Source organism: Nansenia antarctica, assembly GCF_963989245.1.
Source record: "Nansenia antarctica genome assembly, chromosome: 3".
NCBI classification, from domain to species: Eukaryota; Metazoa; Chordata; class Actinopteri; order Argentiniformes; family Microstomatidae; genus Nansenia; species Nansenia antarctica.
In genome coordinates this window covers 16,656,302-16,679,324 of record NC_137688.1, presented here as the reverse complement: position 1 = coordinate 16,679,324, position 23,023 = coordinate 16,656,302, and the positions used below count along the sequence as shown (strand labels likewise).

Genomic DNA, 23,023 nt, shown 5'->3' with positions numbered 1-23,023 from the left:
TTAGGTGGTCCCTAGGGCATCGTCTGTTAGGTGGTCCCTAGGGCATCGTCTGTTAGGTGGTCCCTAGGGCATCGTCTGTTAGGTGGCATCCCTAGGGCATCGTCTGTTAGGTGGTCCCTAGGGCATCGTCTGTTAGGTGGTCCCTAGGGCATCGTCTGTTAGGTGGCATCCCTAGGGCATCGTCTGTTAGGTGGTCCCTAGGGCATCGTCTGTTAGGTGGAACTCCAACTCCAGGTTGGTACAGACTATCCTCCAACACGTACCAGATCTCCGCCAAGTCTTCCGGACAATGATGGAGAACACTGATGGATGGGACGGCGAGACTCTCGCTATGGCCTCTGGATTTCATCTGTGGCTTTCAAAAGCATCCACCTATTTTCTCTTGAATGTTTATGGTGACATATTCAACGTGACAGACGCGCTCTTTCGTGTTCTTCAGAACAAGACAATGGATATTGGCCTATGTTGTGTGCGCGTCAGAGATAGTTTATATGATCGTTTTGAACAGAAATGCAATGAACTGAATCTGTCGGAAGACAATTCTCGCCACAGCAGATCCCCCAGAGATGAGAGGAGGAGACTGTTTTGCAGTGTTCTTGACAACATCACTGTACAAATGAAGGCCCGGTTTGACAATATGAATGAGCTTGCTTTCCTTGGCCTCGTTGACAGCAAGACATTTGCGGAGATGTCAGTTAATTTTGACTGTGACAAATTGGAAAGTCTGTCCAAATACGCAAAATACTTTGATCTAGTTAGATAAAAATCTGATTTGGCGGGATTATACTGTTCACAAATGGTCCAGCGAATGTCACCTGTAGGCCTACAACTGCTTACATTTTTTAGGGACAATGACCTGCAGGAGACAGTACCCCAGGCCACAAAGCTATTGAAGCTGGTCTTAACTATACCTGCTACAACCGCTTCTGTGGAGAGGACCTTTTCAGCATTAAAACGCATCAAGACCTACAGCCGAAATAGGATGGAACAGGACAGGCTTTCATCTTTGGCTCTGATTTCCATCGAAAAGGAGAGTCTCATGAAACTAAAGAATGCACCAGACAAGGAGGACTTCTACAACAAAGTGATCAGCATCTTCGTCCAGAAGGATAAACGGATGGACTTCAGTTACAAATAAAGTAAGTGCCCCCCTCCCATTGGCTTTGTGCATGTTATAATGTGATGGTGGTTGTGGTGCGCTGATCTCTCTCTCTCTCTCTCTCTCTCTCTCTCTCTCTCTCTCTCTCTCACTCTCTCTCTCTCTCTCTCTCTCTCTCTCTCTCTCTCTCTCTCTCTCTCTCTCTCTCTCTCTCTCTCATAGCTCACTGCCTACCCAGCCAATGACCTCACTGCACGTTACTGGTTGAGGGGTGGGGGGAAAGCAGCACAAGACAATAAGGCAATAGGCAAGATAAGTCAGGATAAAATAAAGTGACAATAGTACAAGACATAAGTGAGACAAGTGGACAAGTGACAAGTTGTGGGAGACAATACAACAAATAAGACAGGATGCAATAGTACAAATAGTAAAATAAAATAAAATAGTACACATAGAATGTAATGAGAATTGCATTCGGTAGCATTGGGTGTAAGAGGTAGTATTGAGTAAAGTCACTCAGTGTGCATGAAGGTAGTCTGTATACATAGGATGTGCTTGGGGATGATAGTCGGTAGGCTTGTTTATGAGCCTGATCGCCTGGGGGAAGAAGCTGTTGCTTAGCCTCAGAATTTTGGCCCTGAGGCTCCGCAAGGGGCTTCGTCTTTTGGATGGCATCAGTTCGAACAGACTGTGGTTGGGGTGGCTGGGATCTTTGATGATCCTCCGGGCATTCTCATTGAATAGTTAAGTGTTTGATACACAGGAGAATTTAAGTGACATTTGTTTCTGACACATAGGATATAGGCTACTTTGTTTGGGGGTGCATCTAGCTTGCATTTACCTTAAAAGTTAAGGTAGGGGGATGCTGTAGGAAGGCTGGGAGGACTATCGACGGGGAGAAATAGGCTTTCTCCCGAGCTCAGAGCTCTGTGCCTCTTAGTTGTGCCGTCCACAGAAAAGGAGGGACATCTGAAAGAAAAGCAATGATGGGTTTCTGTTCCAGAATTACTGTTGACTCAAGCAAATAAAGGTGCAGTAGGCCTACATTAGGCTGCCTTCAGATTAACAAAACAAAACAAAGGATATGGGGTCAGATCGATGATGAAGAGATCAATGATCAACTCTCTAGTGACCAAAGACAACAGTGCTAAACCCTGGTAATGTGATTTATGAACAACTAGTTAACCACACAAACAAATATGATATTATCAGAATATTGTCTCAGACATACTGTCATGACATAATAAATCCAATATATGTCGCTTGTTAATGCAGGGTGTAAATGGGGCCAAAGTTTGCATTGTCAAATGTTGAGCAAGACATTGCTGGAAGGAAACAAATGTGATGACAGTGAAGTGATGTTGTTGCCCTCTACCGGCCTCTGGTGGAACTACAACACGCTTGAAAAGCCCTCAGGAGTCAGGTGACTCAAGTGTCTGGTTGCTTAGATACCCAATGCGTCCCGTGTGCAAAGGCTACTTCCTACTAGAGCACAGCACCGATTTAAAGTGTTTTAGCTTCTAGACATTTGTTTTAAAAACCCAAATGACAAGTAGCTAGGCATGTGTGTATGTCTATAGTGTATTGTACTGCATTGTCATTGATGTGTACATGTCTATAGTGTATTGTACTGCGTTGTCATTGAACAGAAGCAAAGAAGTAACGACGTCTGTTTCTGACGTTTCTGAGTGGCCAAGTGATTCGCCGTCGTCTGTATAGAATTTCCAGTTGAAGGTAATTATACTATAACATAATATTGTGACAATTATAACACAGCTTTAAAGTTTCTCGTCGTCTTTTCTTTCGTCTCTAGCCGCACCACTGTAGTTCCTTTATAGTGTTTAATGAATGAGCAATGTCAGACTTCCTCATAATATCTCTAGACTTGTCATAATCCTCGAAATGGCAGCAGATGGCGCCATTTCCTCACTAATAACCTATCCGTAGAGACACTCAGAACGATATAACATTAGTGTCACGTAGTCTGTCAGTCACCTCACCTCACTTCATATCCAAATCAAATAATTGTAATTTACACAATATACCGGATACAGTGTAAGCTTTAGGGTGAGTAACTCCTCAACAACCAAACAATATCAATTTGCAGTGCAATGTCAAATAATAACCAAAGGAGGAAACAATATTAATGGCACCATAAATAAATAGATAATAGCACCAGCATAAAGTGTCACAGATCTACCAAATGTCTTCAGATGGATCCACATCCAACTTTCTCACTACCAAATACGGGACAAAAGATAGCGAGACAGTGTGCCACTGCACAGGGCGAGGAATTGGCGCATTTACGTTGTACATACCCATGAGGGAGCCTGTGATTGGATGAATATACGGGACAATGGAGGTATATTCATCCAGCCCAAAATACGGGACATCCCGGCTAATACGGAACAGTTGGCAACACTATCTGTGGACGGCCTTGGTTAGTGCATTCTTTCACAGTTTAGGCCCAAAGTAAGCCTAGGTCTAACTCAGATGTGAGTCGTGATTCCGGAGAGAAATGCCTTTATACATTTCAAACAGTATACATACAGAGTATACAGTATCGTGCCACAGTGCAAACTACATGTAAACTACCCTGTAACAACTGTCCAGGTGTTTAACTCAGAAAGGGAACCAGGAACCAGTCTAGGGGGAAGGTAGAGACCTATCATGTTGGAACCCAGCCCTGCAGGGACTGAAGCAGGACACAGGGAAAGTAGGGACATGTTGTATTGGAACCCAGCTCTGCAGGGACAGAACCAGGCCAGTGGGAAGGTAGTGGAACCCAGCCCATATTGATCTCTCTCACTCTCTCTCTCTCTCTCTCTCTCTCTCTCTCTCTCTCTCTACCCACTTTCCCTTTCCTCTCTCTCTCTGTCTCTCTCTCTCCACCTCCTGCAGACCCAGTGGGGTCTCCTGAGTGTCAGGATGTGGTTGCTCGCCATCTCCCTCCCACTGCTCATCGTCCTGGCGACCGCCCGTTTCCGTGGCGAGCTGTGTGCACTGTGGGGGCGTGTGTTAGCGCTGAGGCGGGGCCGCGAGGGGGTGTGTGTACGGAGCACCCACGCCTTCGTCTTCTCCGGTTGTACCCACGGCAACGCTCGCAGCGTCCTGGAGAGCTTCGATCACTATGGCGACACACACCCCTCCCTCAGCCTCGGACCACAGAGAGGTGAGACATCACTCTCTCTCTCTCTCTCTAAATGGTAAATGGACTGACTTATATAGAGCCTTATTCCAAAGCGCTTTACAATGGCCTCTCATTCACCCATTCACACACCAATGGCGGCAAGCTACCATGCATGGATCGCACTCTCTCTCTCTCTCTCTCTCTCTACAATCAAAAGCTCCTGACCCCTTCTCTCTGTCCCCCTGTTCCCTCTCCACATCCACTCCGTCTCTCACTCTCTGTTTCTCTCTCTGTCCACCCCATCTCTCAGGGGGGTTACTGGATGCGGTGGTGAGGCGTGTGGCTCCTCTGCATGTGCTGGAGCTGGGCACCCACTGCGGCTACTCCTCAGTCAGGATCCTGCGTCTGCTGCCCCCTGCTGGCAGGCTGGTCACAGTGGAGCTGGACCCCCACACCGCAGACGCAGGGGAGGAACTCATCATGGTGGCCGGCTTCAAACACGCCCAGGTAACGTCACTCACAATTATTATTATTATTATTATTATTATTATTATTATTACTATTATATTGTATTGCATTGTTGATTTGTGTGATTGTTGTATGCTGTATTGTTTAGGAGCTAGCTTGCCCTAAGCCTGGGCTTGAGATTAAGCTTTCTCCAAATACAACATTTTTGAAAAAGCAATATAGTGCAAATAACACATTTCACTACTATTGATTTGATAATGATGTAGCCCTAATTTAAAAAATCCATTTGTTAAACAATATTATGTATTTATTTTAAATTATCATGAAGGGTTAATCAGCAATCTCTTTTGCCACAATATGCATGAATATTTACAAATATTTACCAAAAATGCTTTTGCCCCCACCCCCTCCACCCGATAGCAGGAAGAGGATGTGCTGAAATATTAAATTATGAGCTAGCGTCCTACATTACCATGACAAACGCTACTAACTTACAATTAGCTAAGTAAAACGTTAGCTAGCATAAAATTAATTACACTGTGTGACTCACGTAATAAACATATTATTTTTGTCTGAATATTCTTGAACTTAAGTTACTTAGCGGTCAGCTTTATTCGGGTACTCCCGACAGGTAAAGCAAAACATCACACCATTTTCTTGGTCGTGGAGGACCCAGAGGAACTCCTCCGTCCGACTCAATAGAAAATTTCTCACCCTCTTAGGCCTGGACTACACGTATATGGAATTTTCGTCCTCGTTTAAAAAAGCTATATCTCTGTCCATACGAAAAACCAAAACTGAACACGATCTGTCAAATACCGTAGAAGAACAATATGGGCATGCGCAGTCAGTTGTAATCAAACAGCGGCAGTGACTCAAAACGTAAACAGACCAAACTCTTTGAAACAGACAGAAAAGAAAAGTACAAAACAGACAGAAAAGCAAGTTATGGCGACCAAGAAGAAAGCAAAAAAATGTTATTTTGTGTGGACCGACAATGAAGTTGAGCCATTGTTGCTGTTGACAACCGTTTTGCTTCAATGCGCATGTGTGAACGGCTTGACACTTGACGTCATTGCATCAACACCAGCTCCGTTTAACATTCACTTTTTTATCTGTTTAGAGAAATCTCAGTTTATGTGAGTGAAAACGTCGTGTTCGTATGGTTGAGAAGCCCAATTGTAAAAAAATAAAATAAAATAAAAATATCCATATACGTGTAGTCCAGGCCTTAGCTTCAAACAATGCCATTTCGTCCAATGACATTTTGCATTTCCCCGCTTTTCCTGGTACCAGGCCAGTTTTAGTTGATTGAAGGAGCATCTTGCTTGCTCTTCGGTGGTTCAATTAATTCAGCCAATAAGCCATGAATCAGTGTTTGTTATCACAGAGGAGTATTTGGTTTGCAATTTAATAGCAGTTGTAAAAACAATAAAACATCCATCCATAGGGGGAAGATGGTAGCCTACGGTTCACCCTCCAGCTGCCTTTTCATTGTTTGAACAACCATAAAACAACTTGAACAGATCAAAAGAACAGAAGAAGAGTGAAATGTAGAGACGTTTGATCGTGCTAGTCCGCGACACAGGTTAACACCGACACCCCTCGTAGTTCCAGGTGCTGACGTGCAGCTCAGCCCAGGCCATCCCAGGCCTGAGGCCTCATCTGGGGCTAGAGGAGAGGCCCTCCTCCCTGGGGTTGGAGCTGGTCCTGATGGACCACGACCCCCAGCAGTACCTTCCTGACCTCCTGACCCTGGAGAGAGAGGGTCTCCTCCGGCCGGCCGGCTGCGTCCTCCTGATTAACGGGGGTCTCACGGCTCTCCGGGAACACCTCCGGACCCGACCCGAGCACTACTCTGTCAAGGGACAGACCCAGGGTCTGATGGAGGTACACTACTCCAACATCCCCACCACACAGCTGGACCCAACTGAACCCAGCTAAGCTGTACTGGGCTGGCCTGGTTGCACATCCACAAACAGTGTTGGAAAAGGATATTGTGATATATGGATCTGAGCCAGCCCAGTAGAGTTTGGGTTGGCCCTGTAGTGTGAAGTAGAGTTACCACACAGTAGTTACCACACAGCTGGTTAGACTGGCGAAGCTGACCTGGGGAAGCTGGTGGAGGTAGAAATCGGAGGACAGGTTCATTGTAATGCATGGAATGGAATGATGTAATGATGTAATTGTAAGGTTTGCAAGTCAAAAACACACACAGACCATAACTCTCTCTCTCAACTTTGTAGCATAAGACTTGATAGAGTGGAGGAGTACTTTCTGTGTAAGGAAGACTGATTCTTTGTCTCTTGTACTGTGTGTTGTACTGGTATCTCAGTGTCGTTGGACATGAGAAACATTTGTCTTGCGAACCCAAGAGTGCTGCCCAGTCGCCATTCTCATTGTATTTCCTGTATGGACGTTTTGGGTTCTCTGATTCTCTCCACCCCCCACCCCCCTGGGTTATTCTGTATTAAAACCAAAGACTGTTCACTCAAGAGTTCCACACATACATGTCAGGTCAGGATGATGCACACCTCAGACAGTCTCTTACACTATGTTAGACCTGGTTTACCCTAACCCTCATCTCCAGGGATAGTCTCCTCACCCACCATTGTCTCTTACATCAGGCTGTGAGTCTTTGGCTTAAAGAAGGGTTTGTCATTGTTTTTTATTTGTAATGAGGGAAGTACTGTATGAGTTTTAATTTAATTGTATTGCGTGTGGAAAATGTACTTTTGATTGTTCATTTTGATTGTTCATTTTGGAAGCAGGAAAGAGACATTGGTCTCAGTGACACCCTGCTTAAATAAAGGTTTTATAATAATATTATTATAGCTGTTTAACATGAAATGACCATGATACAGATGTTCTATTTATTTTTATTAAAATGTCATACAAAAGATTATGTACAAAGTGCTGCTGGTTTGATTTGTGGCAAGAGAAACGAGAACTCTCATACATGCACGCTCGCACACACACAAACACACACACTCCCACTCTCCTGAGCAAGATTACATGTTCGTCTACAAAACCAATAACTTACTATAACACAACAATACAGACACATCTGACGCCAAATCCTCTATCGATGTTTACGTAGCAGTTTTACACAGAAAATATGAAAATAACATTTGACTTTTGTAAATATTAAAATGTTCAGTAGCGAAGGAAACTGACGTGAGTAAATACAAACGACGGGGCCATATTTCCGACAGGCGGTCGGAGGGGCCATGTGGACGGGCGAGGGCCATTGTGAGAGAAATCTCCCACATTCCCCCTCAGGAATGTTAGTGTTGAGTCCTCAGGAACACAGAACCCAGGCCTGTTAGTGTTGAGTCCTCAGGAAGACAGAACCCAGGCCTGTTAGTGTTGAGTCCTCAGGAACACAGAACCCAGGCCTGTTAGTGTTGAGTCCTCAGGAACACAGAACCCAGGCCTGTTAGTGTTGAGTCCTCAGGAACACAGAACCCAGGCCTGTTAGTGTTGAGTCCTCAGGGACACAGAACCCAGGCCTGTTAGTGTTCAGTCCTCAGGAACACAGAACCCAGGCCTGTTAGTGTTGAGTCCTCAGGAACACAGAACCCAGGCCTGTTAGTGTTGAGTCCTCAGGAAGACAGAACCCAGGCCTGTTAGTGTTGAGTCCTCAGGAACACAGAACCCAGGCCTGTTAGTGTTGAGTCCTCAGGAACACAGAACCCAGGCCTGTTAGTGTTGAGTCCTCAGGAACACAGAACCCAGGCCTGTTAGTGTTCAGTCCTCAGGAAGACAGAACCCAGGCCTGTTAGTGTTGAGTCCTCAGGAACACAGAACCCAGGCCTGTTAGTGTTGAGTCCTCAGGAACACAGAACCCAGGCCTGTTAGTGTTGAGTCCTCAGGAACACAGAACCCAGGCCTGTTAGTGTTCAGTCCTCAGGAACACAGAACCCAGGCCTGTTAGTGTTCAGTCCTCAGGAAGACAGAACCCAGGCCTGTTAGTGTTGAGTCCTCAGGAACACAGAACCCAGGCCTGTTAGTGTTCAGTCCTCAGGAAGACAGAACCCAGGCCTGTTAGTGTTCAGTCCTCAGGAAGACAGAACCCAGGCCTGTTAGTGTTCAGTCCTCAGGAAGACAGAACCCAGGCCTGTTAGTGTTCAGTCCTCAGGAACACAGAACCCAGGCCTGTTAGTGTTCAGTCCTCAGGAAGACAGAACCCAGGCCTGTTAGTGTTGAGTCCTCAGGAACACAGAACCCAGGCCTGTTAGTGTTCAGTCCTCAGGAAGACAGAACCCAGGCCTGTTAGTGTTCAGTCCTCAGGAAGACAGAACCCAGGCCTGTTAGTGTTCAGTCCTCAGGAAGACAGAACCCAGGCCTGTTAGTGTTCAGTCCTCAGGAACACAGAACCCAGGCCTGTTAGTGTTCTCCTTCAGGAAAGACAAAGGGCTTGTTTCCTCTGAACGCCAAAGCCAACCATTCATACATACCACAGGCGACGCTCGCCAACAAAGGACAGCATAGCACTATCCTGCTACTGCCACTCCCACACAAACACACACACACAAACACACACACACACACACAAACACACACACATCTGACCACAACTCTTCCTCGACTCAGTTGCGTCAAATCGAGTGGAGGAGTGTTCACTGTGTCAGGAACACCAATTCTTTGTCTTATCGTTTTGTGCTTTTATCTCAGGGTTCTAGTACATTCTGTGCCATGTGGAGGAGCAATCAGGGGAGGCCAGTGGAGGTAGAAGTCAGGGGACGGCTCATTGTAACTTATGGAATGGAATGGAGGAATGGTATCGAACACGTATGTTCGATACTGTTTGTTTCCGTTCCCTATTCCGCTCCATCCACCGGCCTGTTGTACATGCTGTGCTATGGGGAATGTATCAACAGTACAGTCGTGTCAGGTCCGGTTCTGTATGAAGGCCTTGTGGGTGGGAGAACTGGGATCAACATAGTGTTTGGTTCAACCCCCCCATCCCCCGTCCCCCGTCTCCAGGCTGGCACAAGAAAACACACTCCGGGCTGGTTTCATAGATGCAGATTAAGCCTAATCCTACAGACTACGATGCATCTACAGTGGATTTACATTTAAAGTGTGATTTAGCCCAGGACTAGGCTTAAGCCTTGTCTGTGAAACTGGCCCTCAAAAGTAATATATTTTAAAATGCTGTTTGACCCAGGTCTGAACTCTACCCTACCCCCCCCCCCCCCCTTTCTCTGCCAGTGGTCTGTTGACCATCCCAGACAGGGATGTAGGAGGGTTGACAAGCCCCAGGTTGGATTAGTCCGATGGAGGGAGGTGGATGTGTCATAGCGTAACCCTAATAGGACCAGTTTTGCAGTCAATTTCTCAGGGACTTTCGGTTTTTTTCAGGAATTTCTTTTTTTTTTACATTCATCCTCTATGGATAAACCCTTGAATATGACCAAGCCCCAAACCAATATCCATTTTTTTCAGGATATATTGTCAAGATCACATGCCTGATTTCTGCTGCAAAAAAATAAGAACTTCTTCGGTTCGGTAGGCGGGACTTAGGCTACTGTGAGCCTCAACCGCCAATAGTCAAAGGAACCAATCAAAACGCAATCCATATCTACGGTCCTCAGGCGAGGAGGTGTGGCCTATGGGCATTGAGCCAATGGGGACATCCTCTCGGGGCTCCCAGAGTTCCGGGGTGCGTTGGCACCCCCTGCTGTGGCCAAACCGCCAGCCACGCCCCCGTCCAGCCCCAGCGAGCGGCGGTAGGCAGCAGACAATCTGTAGAGTACCTCGTGGGAGGTGCGGGGCTGGGCGTCAGCCTTCTGCGTCAGCAGCATCTCGAACAGCGTGCTGACTTCAGACAGCAAGGCGCCTCCTAGTGGGCCGTCCTTCTCCGGCGCCTTGCCGAAGGTGGAGAAGGAGGAGGAGTCGAGGACGTCGGGGGAGCGGTCGGCGTCGGGGGACGGTGGCCCATTGGGGACAAACATGTTGTCGTGGTAATCGATGGTGAGGGGGAGGGAGAGGCGGGCCATCCAGGCTGGGTCCTCGATGTCAGCGAACACATCGTCTATGAGAGAAAGAGAGAGAGAATGAGGGAGAAAGAGAGGTGATGAGAACATGTTACAAGTCAAAACCTTTTTTACCACATATAACTACAGTTACCAACACCTTTTACCACATATAACTACAGTTAACAGCACCTTTTACCACAGAGAACTACAGTTAACAACACTTTTTACCACAGAGAACTACAGTTACCAACAGGGCAGCGACCCCGCTTCTCTAGCCATTACAATACAACAACGCAAGATTACTGTGCTGCTACTGTGCGGTTTTCACTGTTAAGGCATTTTTTATTGGTTGATGTTTTGCGTTATAGTTTGTTTTCTCTATAGAAACGAATCTCCTCATGAGAAAGATATCGCCAGGGGCAATAACAGTGACCTGATAACCGTCGTTGGAGGCAGAGAGAAGGTCATTAAATGGAGCTTATGGAGGTCGCTATTTCAGTCTCCGTCTTGCTGAATGAACATTTCCTTCAGCGCTGTCTGGGGGGTAAAAACAGGATGCAGAAATCACAAGAGGAGTTATAGTTATGTTTATATTTATCTGTGAGCAGATCTGGCATTTCCTGCCATCCCCAGGCTGCATCCTGCGATGTGTTCTTCAGGGGAGGCCGGCGGAGGTAGAAATCGGAGGACGAGGCTCATTGGAATGCATGGAACGCAGGAATGGTATCAAACACATACAGGTTTGATACCACTCCTCATTCCCCATTCCATTCCATTCCATTCCATGCACAATGAGCCATTCCATTCTAATGAGCCCCGTCCTCCGATTTCTACCTCTGCCAGCCTCCCCTGGGCTCCCAGTAAAGTGGTGTTAGCGGAAGACTTCCTGTCGTTGGGAACGGGCCTCTGGTTTAACGAGATTCTCCCCGCTTCAATCTAATTAGGCTGCCTGGCCTGTGGTCCCTTTCATCTAATCACTACCAGACCCAGGGCATAGGGGATAACACACGCACACACACACTACCAGACCCAGGGCAGAGGGGATAACCCACACACATCAGTCAGTAAACAATCCTTGAACCCTGCTCGCCCCATACACACACACATAGACACACACACACACACACTACTCTCTCACTGCGTGACTGACAGACCCCAGTTAAATCTCGATCCATAAACGAAACAAGTCTTCATCCTCACTGTTGATCCCACACATCAGTGAAGAGTACTCTACACAGAATACGCACACGCACGCACACACACACACACACACACCCCCCACCTAGCCGCATCATGTTTCACCCCTCATCCAGCGCTATTTGTTTGGAATGTTCAAAGTGTCCGTGACATATTTGTTTTGGTTTTTAAATGAAAGAGAAGAAAGATAGAGAGGGAGGGAGGGAGGGAGGGAAAGGGGAAGAAAGAGAGAAGGAGAGAGGGGTGTTTATATTAATGTGTTTATCCTCCTCTCTAACTCTCTAACTGTGTGGTTGCGACCACATTTCACGAGTCATCAAACAGAGCAGCGCTGACTCAGCCAACCACTGTGACTTCCAAGACCATCTTTTATAGGTCAGTCGTCACTAGGGGTGACAACTGTCTCCCTACCAAATACGGGACAAAAGATGGCGTGCCACTGCACGGGACGGGGGTTACAGGAATTGGAGCATTTATGCTCTACGTACACATGGGGGGGGGGGGGGGGTGATGAAGGGAGGACCAGTATATTCATCCAGTCCAAAATACGGGACATCCTGGCTAATACGGGACATGGTAATTGGCATCCCTACCACTAATGGGCTAGCGCTCCTAATAGGGCCTAGCGCTCATATCAAACACTATCCAGAAACAGAGGGAGCCTAGCGTAGCGTATCCTTGCGCCTGGCCCTTGGATGTGGTGCGTTGTGTCTGGTCGACACATAGGCGGTAGGGCAGCTGGAATCAAACACACCACACGGCCCGCATCAGAGGGAGAGGCGTACTCACCAGCTAACTGCCGTTAGGCTAACCCACAACACTGCCCTCCTTTCTGCCTGCCCTTTCTTCTCTTTTCCATCTCAATCTCTTTTCCCCTTCCCTCTTTACCCCCTTTACACTCCCTCTCTTTATTCCTTGCCTACAAACTCCAGCAACCCCCCTCCCCCCCTCACTATCTCTCAGTCTCTATGTCTCTGGCTTTCTTCTCTTTTTTTCTTTCTTTCTCTCTCTCTCTCTCACTCTACGTCTCCCTCTTTACCTCTTTACATCTCCTTCCTTTCTCTCTGCCTCTCTCTCTTTATCTCTCCCTCTCTTTATCTCCCATGATTCATGGCTCCCCCAGTTTGAAACTTAATTAGACCTGGGTTACCAGTGGAGAGCTCCTAAATCCCTCCAAAAACAATTACCCCCTGAACACACACACCACACACACCACACACACACACACTACCTTGAGAGGGGTTTGATGTGGGCGACCCCCATGCCGCGGCAGATTGACTCCAACCACAACCAAACTGCCACAGATATTGAAGCAGTTAAAAGCGAACCGCTGTGTCAGATCCTCACCCCTAGATTAAAGTCCGGGTTTCACTTTGATAACAGCAATCATGGCCGTCGGTCGACAGAGAAGCGGTGGAAAACTCAACTTGACAAAGAGCAGTGGTCTCCCTCTGGAACATTTATCATGTCAGCTCAATGATACGGAGACCGAACCGAGGAATGTAGATGTCAAAAAGAGACCAAAGCTAAAGACAAACAGGTGTGCGCACACACACACACACACACAGATTGACCGAGAGACACACACACACACACACACACACACACACACATACATACACAGACACACACACACACACGCTCATCTGCATTGTGTCAGAGGTGAAACATGATATCAGAGATGAGACTCAGGGCTATCTGTTCTGAGTTCTCAAAAATACAGCTTCAGGGTAGACTGGGAGGTGGTATGTGTGTGTGCGTGTGTGTGTGTGTGTGTGTGTGTGTGTGTATATATATGTATGTGTGTGTTGTTCTACACAGCCCTAAAGATGGGATTACAGCGAAAATACCTCTATAAAGAAAAGGGCTCCAGGTGAAATTAAAGAGGTGAGTGTTGCTGAGGGAATGAGAAAACAGCGGCGGCAACAAAGTCAGAAAACCTCAAAGAGCGAACGGCCCTCACACACATCTGTGTGTGTCACCACCCCCGTGTGAGTTACAGCCCTAACAGAGGAGCCCTTTGGGCTGAAGTGACTCAACCATGACACACACACATACACACACACACACACACACACACACTAACACGCAGTAGTCACGGTGTATCACGCCTGTATGACATTACTGTACCTGCATCGACTTAAATGGCTTTCACTCAACAACAACAGAAGGATCAAGAAAAATCCCCCGATTCTGCCCCCGAGGTTCTAAGAGTCTTTCAAACAGAATTAGAACCCCTGAGAACTCCGAGAACCCCTGAGAACGCTGCCTTTGATTCCGGAGAACAAAGAGAGACCCGGAGTCAGAATGTTGCCGATGGCCAGAACAATCCCTGGAAGGAACTCCCAACGTATGTTGACTACATGTGTGTGTATATACAGTAGGTTGGCCCGTTGCCAGCTATATGAACACACGCATATCTGGTTGTGTGTCTTTACGGCCGGGTGAACACACCCTCGGTCAGATTGTTTTCCTTTCAGCAGCTTAAATAATCACGAGCTGTTGGTTCTAAATTGGGGGGACCAGAGATCCCACAGAGAGCTGGGAATTAAGATAACATTAGTTTATGTCAGCGGTGATGTTCACTATACTACTTCTGAAGAAGAAAAGGTGTTTATTATGTGGAATTAGGTGGGCTTCTAAAATAAAGTGTGTGTGTGTGTGTGTGTGTGTTTCTGACAGGCTAAGTCTGTTGTAGTCATAGAACATTATAGAATATACCATAGAGATAGAATTGTTCTACTGTATGGTTGTAGTTCTTAAAACATCTCTGGCTGTAGTTCTATATCCCTGGGGTTTGTAGTTATTTAACTGTGGTTGTAGTTCTTTAACTCTGGGAGTTGTAGTTCTCACCAGTGTTAATGAGCAGGTTGTGGAGCCCCTCCTCCAGCAGGTGGTCTATGGGGGAGTCTCGTCCCATGTCCCAGTCCATGTCCCCGGCCTCGCTCTCCCCATGCCCACTGTCCTTGGTGCTCTGCCAGTCAGTGTCCTGGGCCCCGGACCTGGAGGGAGGGAGGGGGGGGGGGGGTAATGTTAAAGACTGCTGACCCAGTGGGTTCAACTACACCACAGTGTTGAGGTGGAATACACACTGTTGAGGTAGAATACACACTGTTGAGGTAGATTACAGCCTTATCTTTGTACATTGAGTTTTGCCTGCAATGCGCACGGCACACGAAACAAATAGGTGAGAGTCCTAATCTGTAGATGGCGTGCTGTGGAAGCCAGCATGAGACACTGTATGGCTGCTCTGACCCGTTAACATGAGCGCTGAAATGAAACGCACACACGCTGCTGAGGTTGACACTTGCGGTGTGTTTTCGCCGTGAGGCAACTAGCACATCAAACCAGCCAGCTCAATATTCCTTTGTTCTAATAAACAACAAGGATGATCACCGCAGTCCATTTAAATTAGTCATCAACAGTTTCCTCTTTGTGTGTAGCCTGTTGTGTATATAGAGCAGTGAAGGCTGGTGGAGGTAGAGATCGGAGGACGGGCTCATTGTAATGCATGGAATGGAATAAGGAATGGTATCAAGCACAACGTTTGACATAATGTCTGATACCATTCCCCATGTATTACAATGAGCCAGTCCTCCGATTTCTACCTCCGCCAGCCTCCCCTGACGTACAGCCCACTTCCCAGAAAGCAGAGTGATGTGATGACACTGTGGTCATCGGACGCGCTGGTTCCTGCCTTCAGGACATGAGTCAGGCTCTGAGGTAGATATTGGGTCTTGCCCCTGCCTGCCCTGATACACACACACACACACACAACCACCCACCGACCCACCGCCCCCACACACCCACCCACACACACACATATAGACTGACTGGCAGACAGATAGAGGTGATGTATGACACACTTCCTGTGCCAGTCAGACAGTAAGACAGTGACTTCCTGTTGATGCGACCCACACCTGAGGGTTGTTGACATGACTCCACCGTTCTAACAATGTCTCTCTATCAACACCTGGCCCAAGGCTTCAGCACACACACTGTATGGAAGCCAAACACAATGGTATCACACACACATACACACACACACACACACACACTCACACACACACTCACACTTCTTGCACGATGACTGCCAATGGCTGCTGGCCTGAGCTAGATTACTCTTCCTGCTACGACTGGTGGATTGATGATTCACTTACTTATTGATTGCAAGACGCTTTGGAATAAAGCGTCTGCTTAATGCCAAAAATGTAAACACACACACACACACACACACACACACAACAATCAGTCGGTGGTTGCCAGCGTTCTGTTCTTCGCCGTGGCCTGCTGGGGTGGAAACATCTGTGCCAGGGATGCTGCGAAGCTAAACAAACTGGTGAAGAAGGCCAGCTCTGTGGTGGGGACCGGGCTGGACAGCCTAGAGGTGGTGGCAGAACAGAGGATGGGGAAAAAACTGGCGGCCATGCTGGCCAATCCCTCCCACCCGATGTACTGCGAGCTGGCAGGGATGAGGAGCAAGTTCAGCCACAGATTTGTTCTCCCCCGTCAAAGTACAAAAAGATTTGGACAGTCCTTTATTCCAGCTGCACTCCGACTCTACAACCAGGCCCTGCAGGGTGGGGGAGACCTGGAGATGGAACTTTTGGAACTTTTTACTTATTGAGCCTGCACTGTTTTATGTTTTTTTATTGAATGTTTTTCTGTTTTCTGTACTGAATGTTTTCTGCCCTAACTGAGCTGTTTGACAACAAAATTTCCCCATTGGGGACAATAAAGGTTTTCAATCAAATCAATCAATCAATATATCACACACATACAACAAAACAAAAATGGCCTCCATATACAGTATGAATCATAAATCACCGTTTTTAATGTACATACAAATTGTCTAAAGTGGTAATATGGACAGACAGGAAGTCTGAGCGTCATGTGACCATACGATGAATGGCGAAGCGTTGATCATGTGACATCAACAGCGGTGTGTGAGAGTGTGTGTGGGAGTGTGTGTGTGTGTGTGTGTGTGTATATGCATTTATGTGTGTGTGTGTGAGTGTGAGTTTGAGTGTGTGTATATTCGTGTGTGCATGTGTGAGCGTGCGAGCGTGTGTGGGAGGTGCTCCGGTCGGCCAGCTGGCTCAGAAACAAAGGAGCGATATTGAAAAGGAGAGGGAGGAGTAGAAAGGAGGAGTAGAAAGGAGGAGTAGAAAGGAGGAATAGAAAGGAGGGAAGAAGAGGGGGTCTCACCTGCCAGTGCGGTGAGAGTACTTGTTGCCTCGGAAGTTTGGTCTGGGCTGCAGCTGACCCTGGTGGAGGAGGGACAGGAGCTGAGACACCTGCTGTAGAAAGGAGGAGAGGAGGATGGTTAGAGAGAGGGAGGAGGAGAGGAGAGGAGGAGGAGAGGAGCTGGGACAGCTGCTGTAGAAAGGAGGAGAGGAGGATGGTTAGAGAGAGGGAGGACGAGAGGAGAGGAGGAGGAGAGGAGAGGAGAGGAGGAGGAGAGGAGCTGGGACAGCTGCTGTAGAGAGGAGGAGAGGAGGATGGTTAAAGAGAGGGGAGAGGAGAGGAGGAGGAGGAGAGGAGCTGGGACAGCTGCTGTAGAGGGAGTCTGTTAGTTGACCCGCTCCAGCAGGTGGGCATCCTCATCCTCTTCATCACCTTCATCATCCTCATCATCCTCATCAGACACTGAACCAATACTGTAGTTCTGGGAGAACCTCCCTGGCCCATCTGGGACCTGCCTCAGCCTCTGGGCCCGTCTAGGACCTGCCTCAGCAGCCTGGGCTGACTGCTTTGTTCTGGGAGCGGATGTGGTGCAGTGGGCCCAGCACCCAGAGAGGAAACGCAGGCTTTGTGTGAGGTGGGGAACGAGAGATGTGTGTGTGTGGGGTGTGTGTGTGTGTGTGTGTGTGTGTGTGTGTGTGTGTGTGTCTGTGTCTGTGTCTGTGTCTGTGTCTGTGTCTGTGTCTGTGTCTGTGTCTGTGTCTGTGTCTGTGTGTGTGTGGTGTGTGTGTGTGTGTGTGTCTGTGTCTGTGTCTGTGTCTGTGTCTGTGTCTGTGTCTGTGTCTGTGTGTGTGTGTGTGTGTGTGTGTGTGCGTGTGTGTGTGTGTGTGTGTGTGTGTCTGTGTGTGTGTGCCTGAGGTGGGCGGGCAGGAAAGCGCTTCTACGCAGAAGGCTATTCTTCTCTGACCCGTTTCCTTCCAGGATGAACCCCCGAAATATGGACGTGTAGAAGAGAGGGAGGAGGAGGAGGAGGAGGAGGAGGAGGAGGGGGAGGGGAAAGTACCGTCTCCCCCCTCCCTCCCTCCCTCCCTTGCTCAGAACCTCCAGCCTTTCCTCTGAGACCTCCTCGGAGAGACCCCTGAAGCCAAAGTGCCAACTAGGGCTAGGGGGGGGGGGGGCTGTGTGTGTGTGTGTGTGTGTGTGTGTGGGGGGGGGGGGGTCAAGACCTCTGCGTCTTCCTGTTCTTATAAGGGGATGCACGTGAGGCCTCAGGACCGGGATGGCCCCAAGACCAGGGTTCTTTGTTCTAAGGCCCGTTCAGCTGGGCGGTGGCCCTCCAGACTGGGAGGATGTGCTGTGGGATGTTAGACTACCCACCAGCCACCAGTCGAAAACCAGACAGTGGGGTGTTTTTCCTCTCCTTCGAGCGCAGCGTCGGTCACAGCGAGCTGGGCTGTGTGGAGCTGGCTGTGGGCCTCCCTGGTCCCTACATGTCAGAGTGGTGTTACTTTACCCAGCAGACGGATCGGAGGCCTTGTTTTGGCTGGGCTCTGGGCTCCGGTCCCCCCCCCCCCCCTTCACCCTCCTCCTCTGAGAATAACATGGTTCCCCCTCTGATTCTGCCTGGCAGACACACATGTACACACACAGAAACGCACACACACACAGGCACACAGGCATAGGCGCTCACACACACGCACAGACACTCACACGCACAGACACACACACACACACGCACACGCACGCACGCACACACGCACACACACGCACGCACGCACGCACGCACACACACACACACACACGCACACCAACACACACACACACACACACACACACATAGGCACACACATAGGCACACACCCAAGCATAGGCACGCACACAGGAACACACACACACACACACATGACTATGAGTGTGTGGTGTGATGCAGAGTTGTCCTGAGGGGTTTGGTAGCTGAGATTACCGTCTCTGACACACGAGCACCTGAACAAACCCTCCAACCCTCCAACCTCCTCTCTGCTCTGCATCATCTGTCAGCTGTCCCCCCGGGCTGCTACACACACACACACACACACACCACGCTAGACCCAGGACAGACCCAGGACAGGACAGACCCAGGACAGACCCAGGACAGACCCAGGACAGGACAGACCCAGGACAGACCCAGGACACACACCAGGCCAAAACTTGATAGAACCAGTGAAAAACAGCAACACTGCTACTCAGGATCCCCTGGATGTTGTTACACTTAACTGAATGGGTTAATTGTAAAAGTAAGATCATATGAAAGAATAAGGTATATTTACACATCACTCAGAGAGAAAATGAAGAATTAAGAAATACAAAGTCTCAGAGAGAGACCTAAAACACACATGCGTATGATACACTAGTGTACATGGAGGGTGTTCATGTCAAAAGCGTCAGACCCTTCAGACAGCTGAGGTAACCGGCCGTGTCTCACCTGGACGTCCGGAGAGGCCGAGGACAGCTCGATGCCGTTGTCTCCGAAGGCGGCCATGGAGAGCCTCACCAGGTCCCTGAGAATCTGCCGGTGGTCCTGGGCCCCCTGCCCGCCCCGGGCCCCCTCCTGGGCCCTGGGCCTCCTCAAGGTGGCCTGGGACGACGAAGGTGAGATCCCCCCCTCTTCGCCCTCCACCCGGGTCTGGACCTCACGGCTCCCCTGGTGCCTCTTCAGAGTGCTGCTCTGGGACAGCGAGGATGACGATGACGAAGGGTTCCTGGCCTTCCGCAGGGTTCTGTACGGGGTGGCGGGGGTGCGGGGAAGGGAGCCGTCCAGGTCGATGCTCCCAGGCTTCCGGAGCGTTCTGGAATGGGAGACTGGGAGCGTTGCGTGGCCTTCTGGGTAGCCCTGTCAATCAATCAATCGATCAATCAAATCAATCAATGGTCCTCTGTGGCTCTGGTGGTAGAGCATGGCGCTAACAATGCTAACAAAGGTTTCAGGTTTGATTCCCGCTGGGACCATAGTGAAAAATGTATTCACTCACTGCAATGTAAGTCGCTTTGGATAAAAGTGTCAGCTAAATGGCATATATTAATCAATCAATCTAACAATCGGCATTACATTCCGAGCTGTATCCGAGCTGTATCATGCGACCCAATAACAGGACTATGAGACGTGTTGGGAGGGGGGGTTCCAGGTCACCTGTGTAGTGAAGGACAGCGGGGCCATGCTGTACAGTCTCTCTGTCCCCTGCTGCTGCTGCTGCTGCTCAGATGCCTGGGGGAGCATGGGGGAGGCAAGGGGCTGGGCCTCATCCTCATCCTGCAGGGGGGGAGAGAGAGAGGGGGGGGGGGGGGTGGGGGAAGAGTGAGAGAGAGTGGAGGAGGGAGAGAGGAGGGGGAGGGTGGGGGACAGAGGGAGAGAGAGAGAGAGGGAGGGAGGGAGAGGGTGGAGGGAGAGAAATAACTATGAATACTTTATCGAGATGGAGATTCAATTTGTGTGGCAGACACAAACTAACAACAAAACAATAAGACAATAATTATAAGACAACAAACAGTAAACAAGTAAACAACGACACAGACCTCAGCAGGGTCCTCCCTCCGCCCCCTCAGCACCGGCACCAGCTGGATGTCCGCCTTCGCGATGTGTTTCTGCGGTCGCCGCGGGTGGCGCGTGTATGTCGACTCGGCCTGCCGGCAGTTGTATGCGTGATTGTCCCGTTTCTCGGAGCGACAGAAGGTGGTCACCAGGGCGACGGCCAGGAGCAGCAGGAGGCACGCCGCCCCGAGACAGATGGCCATCGTCATGGTGAAGCTCAGCTGGCCGCGGTTGCCGGGTGCCGAGTTCTTCAGGTGGTCCCGCAGGTTGATGAAGGTCACCTCCAGCGTCGCCGTGGTGACCAGGCTCGGGGAGCCCGCGTCAGACACGGCGACGCTCACCCTGAACGTCTTGTCGATGAGCTCCGTGGCATTGGTGGTGTTGACGTACAGCTGGCCCGTGGCCTCGTCCAGCCTGAACAGGCCAGGCGGGTTCCCGTCTGTGATGGCGAAGCCCAGGCGTCCGTTGAGGCCGGAGTCCGGGTCGCTGGCTTTGACGGTGGCGGCCAGGAACCCATCTCGGACAGGCCGGCCTCCCCCCGGAGAGTTGGTGGAGCTCTCGTCCTCACCGTCCCCCAGCTCCGTCACGATCTCCCCCTTCTCTGCGTTGACGGGGACGCTCAGCGAGGCCACTCCCTTCACTGGCTTGGGCTCCTCGATGATGGGGTAGTTGTCATTGACGTCCTGGATCTCCACCAGCACCGTGGCCGTGCTGGTGAGCGGCGGGTGGCCGTGGTCGATGGCCTCCACCAGGAAGGAGTAGGTGCGGGACTCCTCGTAGTCCAACGACTGCTGGACACTAACCACGCCGCTGGTGGGGTGGATGGAGAAGGACGCCGTGGGCGTCCCCAGCTCGTTGGACTCCCTGATGGAGTAGGAGACCCTCCCGCTGAGGTCTACGTCCACATCATGAGCCTCCACCTGCAGGACGGGGGAGCCGGCGGCGTTGTTCTCCGGGAAAGTGGCCTGGTAGTGAGACCTGGAGAACACGGGGGCATTGTCGTTCTCGTCCAGCACGCGGACCGCCAGGTGCCGCACGCTGGAGAGGGGTGGGTCTCCGTAGTCTTGGGCGACCAGGGTGAGGTTGTACTCCGTGACCTTCTCTCGGTCCAGTTGGCCGTTGGTGACGATCATGTAGTTGTCCCCGTGGATTCTCTTGAGGCGGAACTTCCCCGCGCCGTGCTGGATGTGGGCGCGGACGTTCCCGTTGCTCCCAGAGTCAGCGTCTGAGACCATCACCAGCGCCAGGAACGTGTCCTCTGCGGCGGCCTCCGACACCGCCGCCACGGGGGAGTCCGGCGGCGTCCAGGTGACGTGGATCCGCGGCGCATTGTCGTTGACATCCCTCAGCTTGACGTGGAGCTTGCAGTGGGACGGGATGGCGTTGGGGCCCAGGTCCCGCGCCTGGACGTCCACCTCGTAGGCGTGCCGGGCCTCGTAGTCCAGCGGCGCTCTCAGGGCCACGGCGCCGGTCTGGGGGTGCACGGCGAACAGCCTCTGGACCTCTGAGGGTGCGTGCTTGCTGAGGGAGTACTCCACCTGCCCATTGGCTCCCTGGTCCGGGTCGGTAGCCCGGAGGTTGATGACCACCGTCCCGCGGGCCGTGTCCTCGGCCAGCTCCACCGTGGGACTGCTGTCCTCAAAGGCTGGGCTGTTGTCGTTGGAGTCCAGCACGTTGACCCGGATCAGGGTGCTGCCCGACCGCGGGGGGTTCCCCTTGTCCCAGGCCACCAGCGTCAGCTCGAAGGAAGCCTGCAGCTCCCGATCCAGCTCCTTCACCACCACCAACTCCGCCTGCTTGGCGCCCCCCGGCGCCGCCCGGACGTCCAGGGCAAAGTGCTGGTTCAGGGAGAGGGTGTAGGTCTGGAGGCCATTGGGGCCGGCGTCCGGGTCCACGGCCCGGTCCAGGGGGATCCTCATCCTCAGCGTGGCCGTCTCCGAGATCTCCACGTCCTGCCGTGCGCCGGGGAATGCCGGGCTGTGGTCGTTCAGGTCCATCACCTCCACGCGCACCCGCAGGAAATGCACCACCCCTCCCTTCCTGTAGAGGACGCTGAAGGCCAGCTCGCAGAGGTCCGAGCCCCGGCACAGTTCCTCCCGGTCCAGCTGGCCGAGGGTGGAGACGGCGCCGTCCCTGGAGGCTATGGAGAAGGGCAGGGCCTGACCATGCTCAACGACCTGGAAGTTCTCCAGCGACCCCGTCTCCTCGCGCTGACGCAGGTCGTCCGCCAGGCGGCCCACCCTGGTGCCCACCGGCTGCTCCTCCCAGACACGGTACATGATGGTCAGGGGCGTCGGGTCAGAAGTCAGGGGTGCAGGGTCAGAGGTCAGACGGGCTGGGTCAGAGGACCAGGCCTCAGAACCGAGGATCAGAACCAGTAGGAGAGGCAGCAGCAT

General features: G+C 50.6%; 2 protein-coding genes across 2 annotated transcripts; one reads left to right on the top strand and one right to left on the bottom strand.

Moving 5' to 3' along the window:
- Positions 1-3,769: 3,769 nt before the first annotated feature.
- Positions 3,770-6,641, top strand: LOC308153787 (transmembrane O-methyltransferase homolog; the record flags this gene model as incomplete). The annotated part of the gene is made up of 4 exons (XM_080526979.1): positions 3,770-3,874; positions 4,001-4,271; positions 4,540-4,736; positions 6,309-6,641. 4 exons carry the CDS (start codon positions 3,770-3,772, stop codon positions 6,639-6,641), a joined length of 906 nt encoding a protein of 301 aa, XP_080383105.1.
- Positions 6,642-10,312: 3,671 nt separating this feature from the next.
- Positions 10,313-23,023, bottom strand: pcdh12 (protocadherin 12; the record flags this gene model as incomplete). Its single annotated transcript, XM_080526978.1, has 6 exons — positions 10,313-10,737; positions 14,732-14,880; positions 17,087-17,178; positions 19,524-19,931; positions 20,229-20,348; positions 20,612-23,023. The coding sequence occupies 6 exons, from the start codon at positions 23,021-23,023 to the stop codon at positions 10,313-10,315; spliced, it is 3,606 nt and encodes a 1,201-aa protein (XP_080383104.1).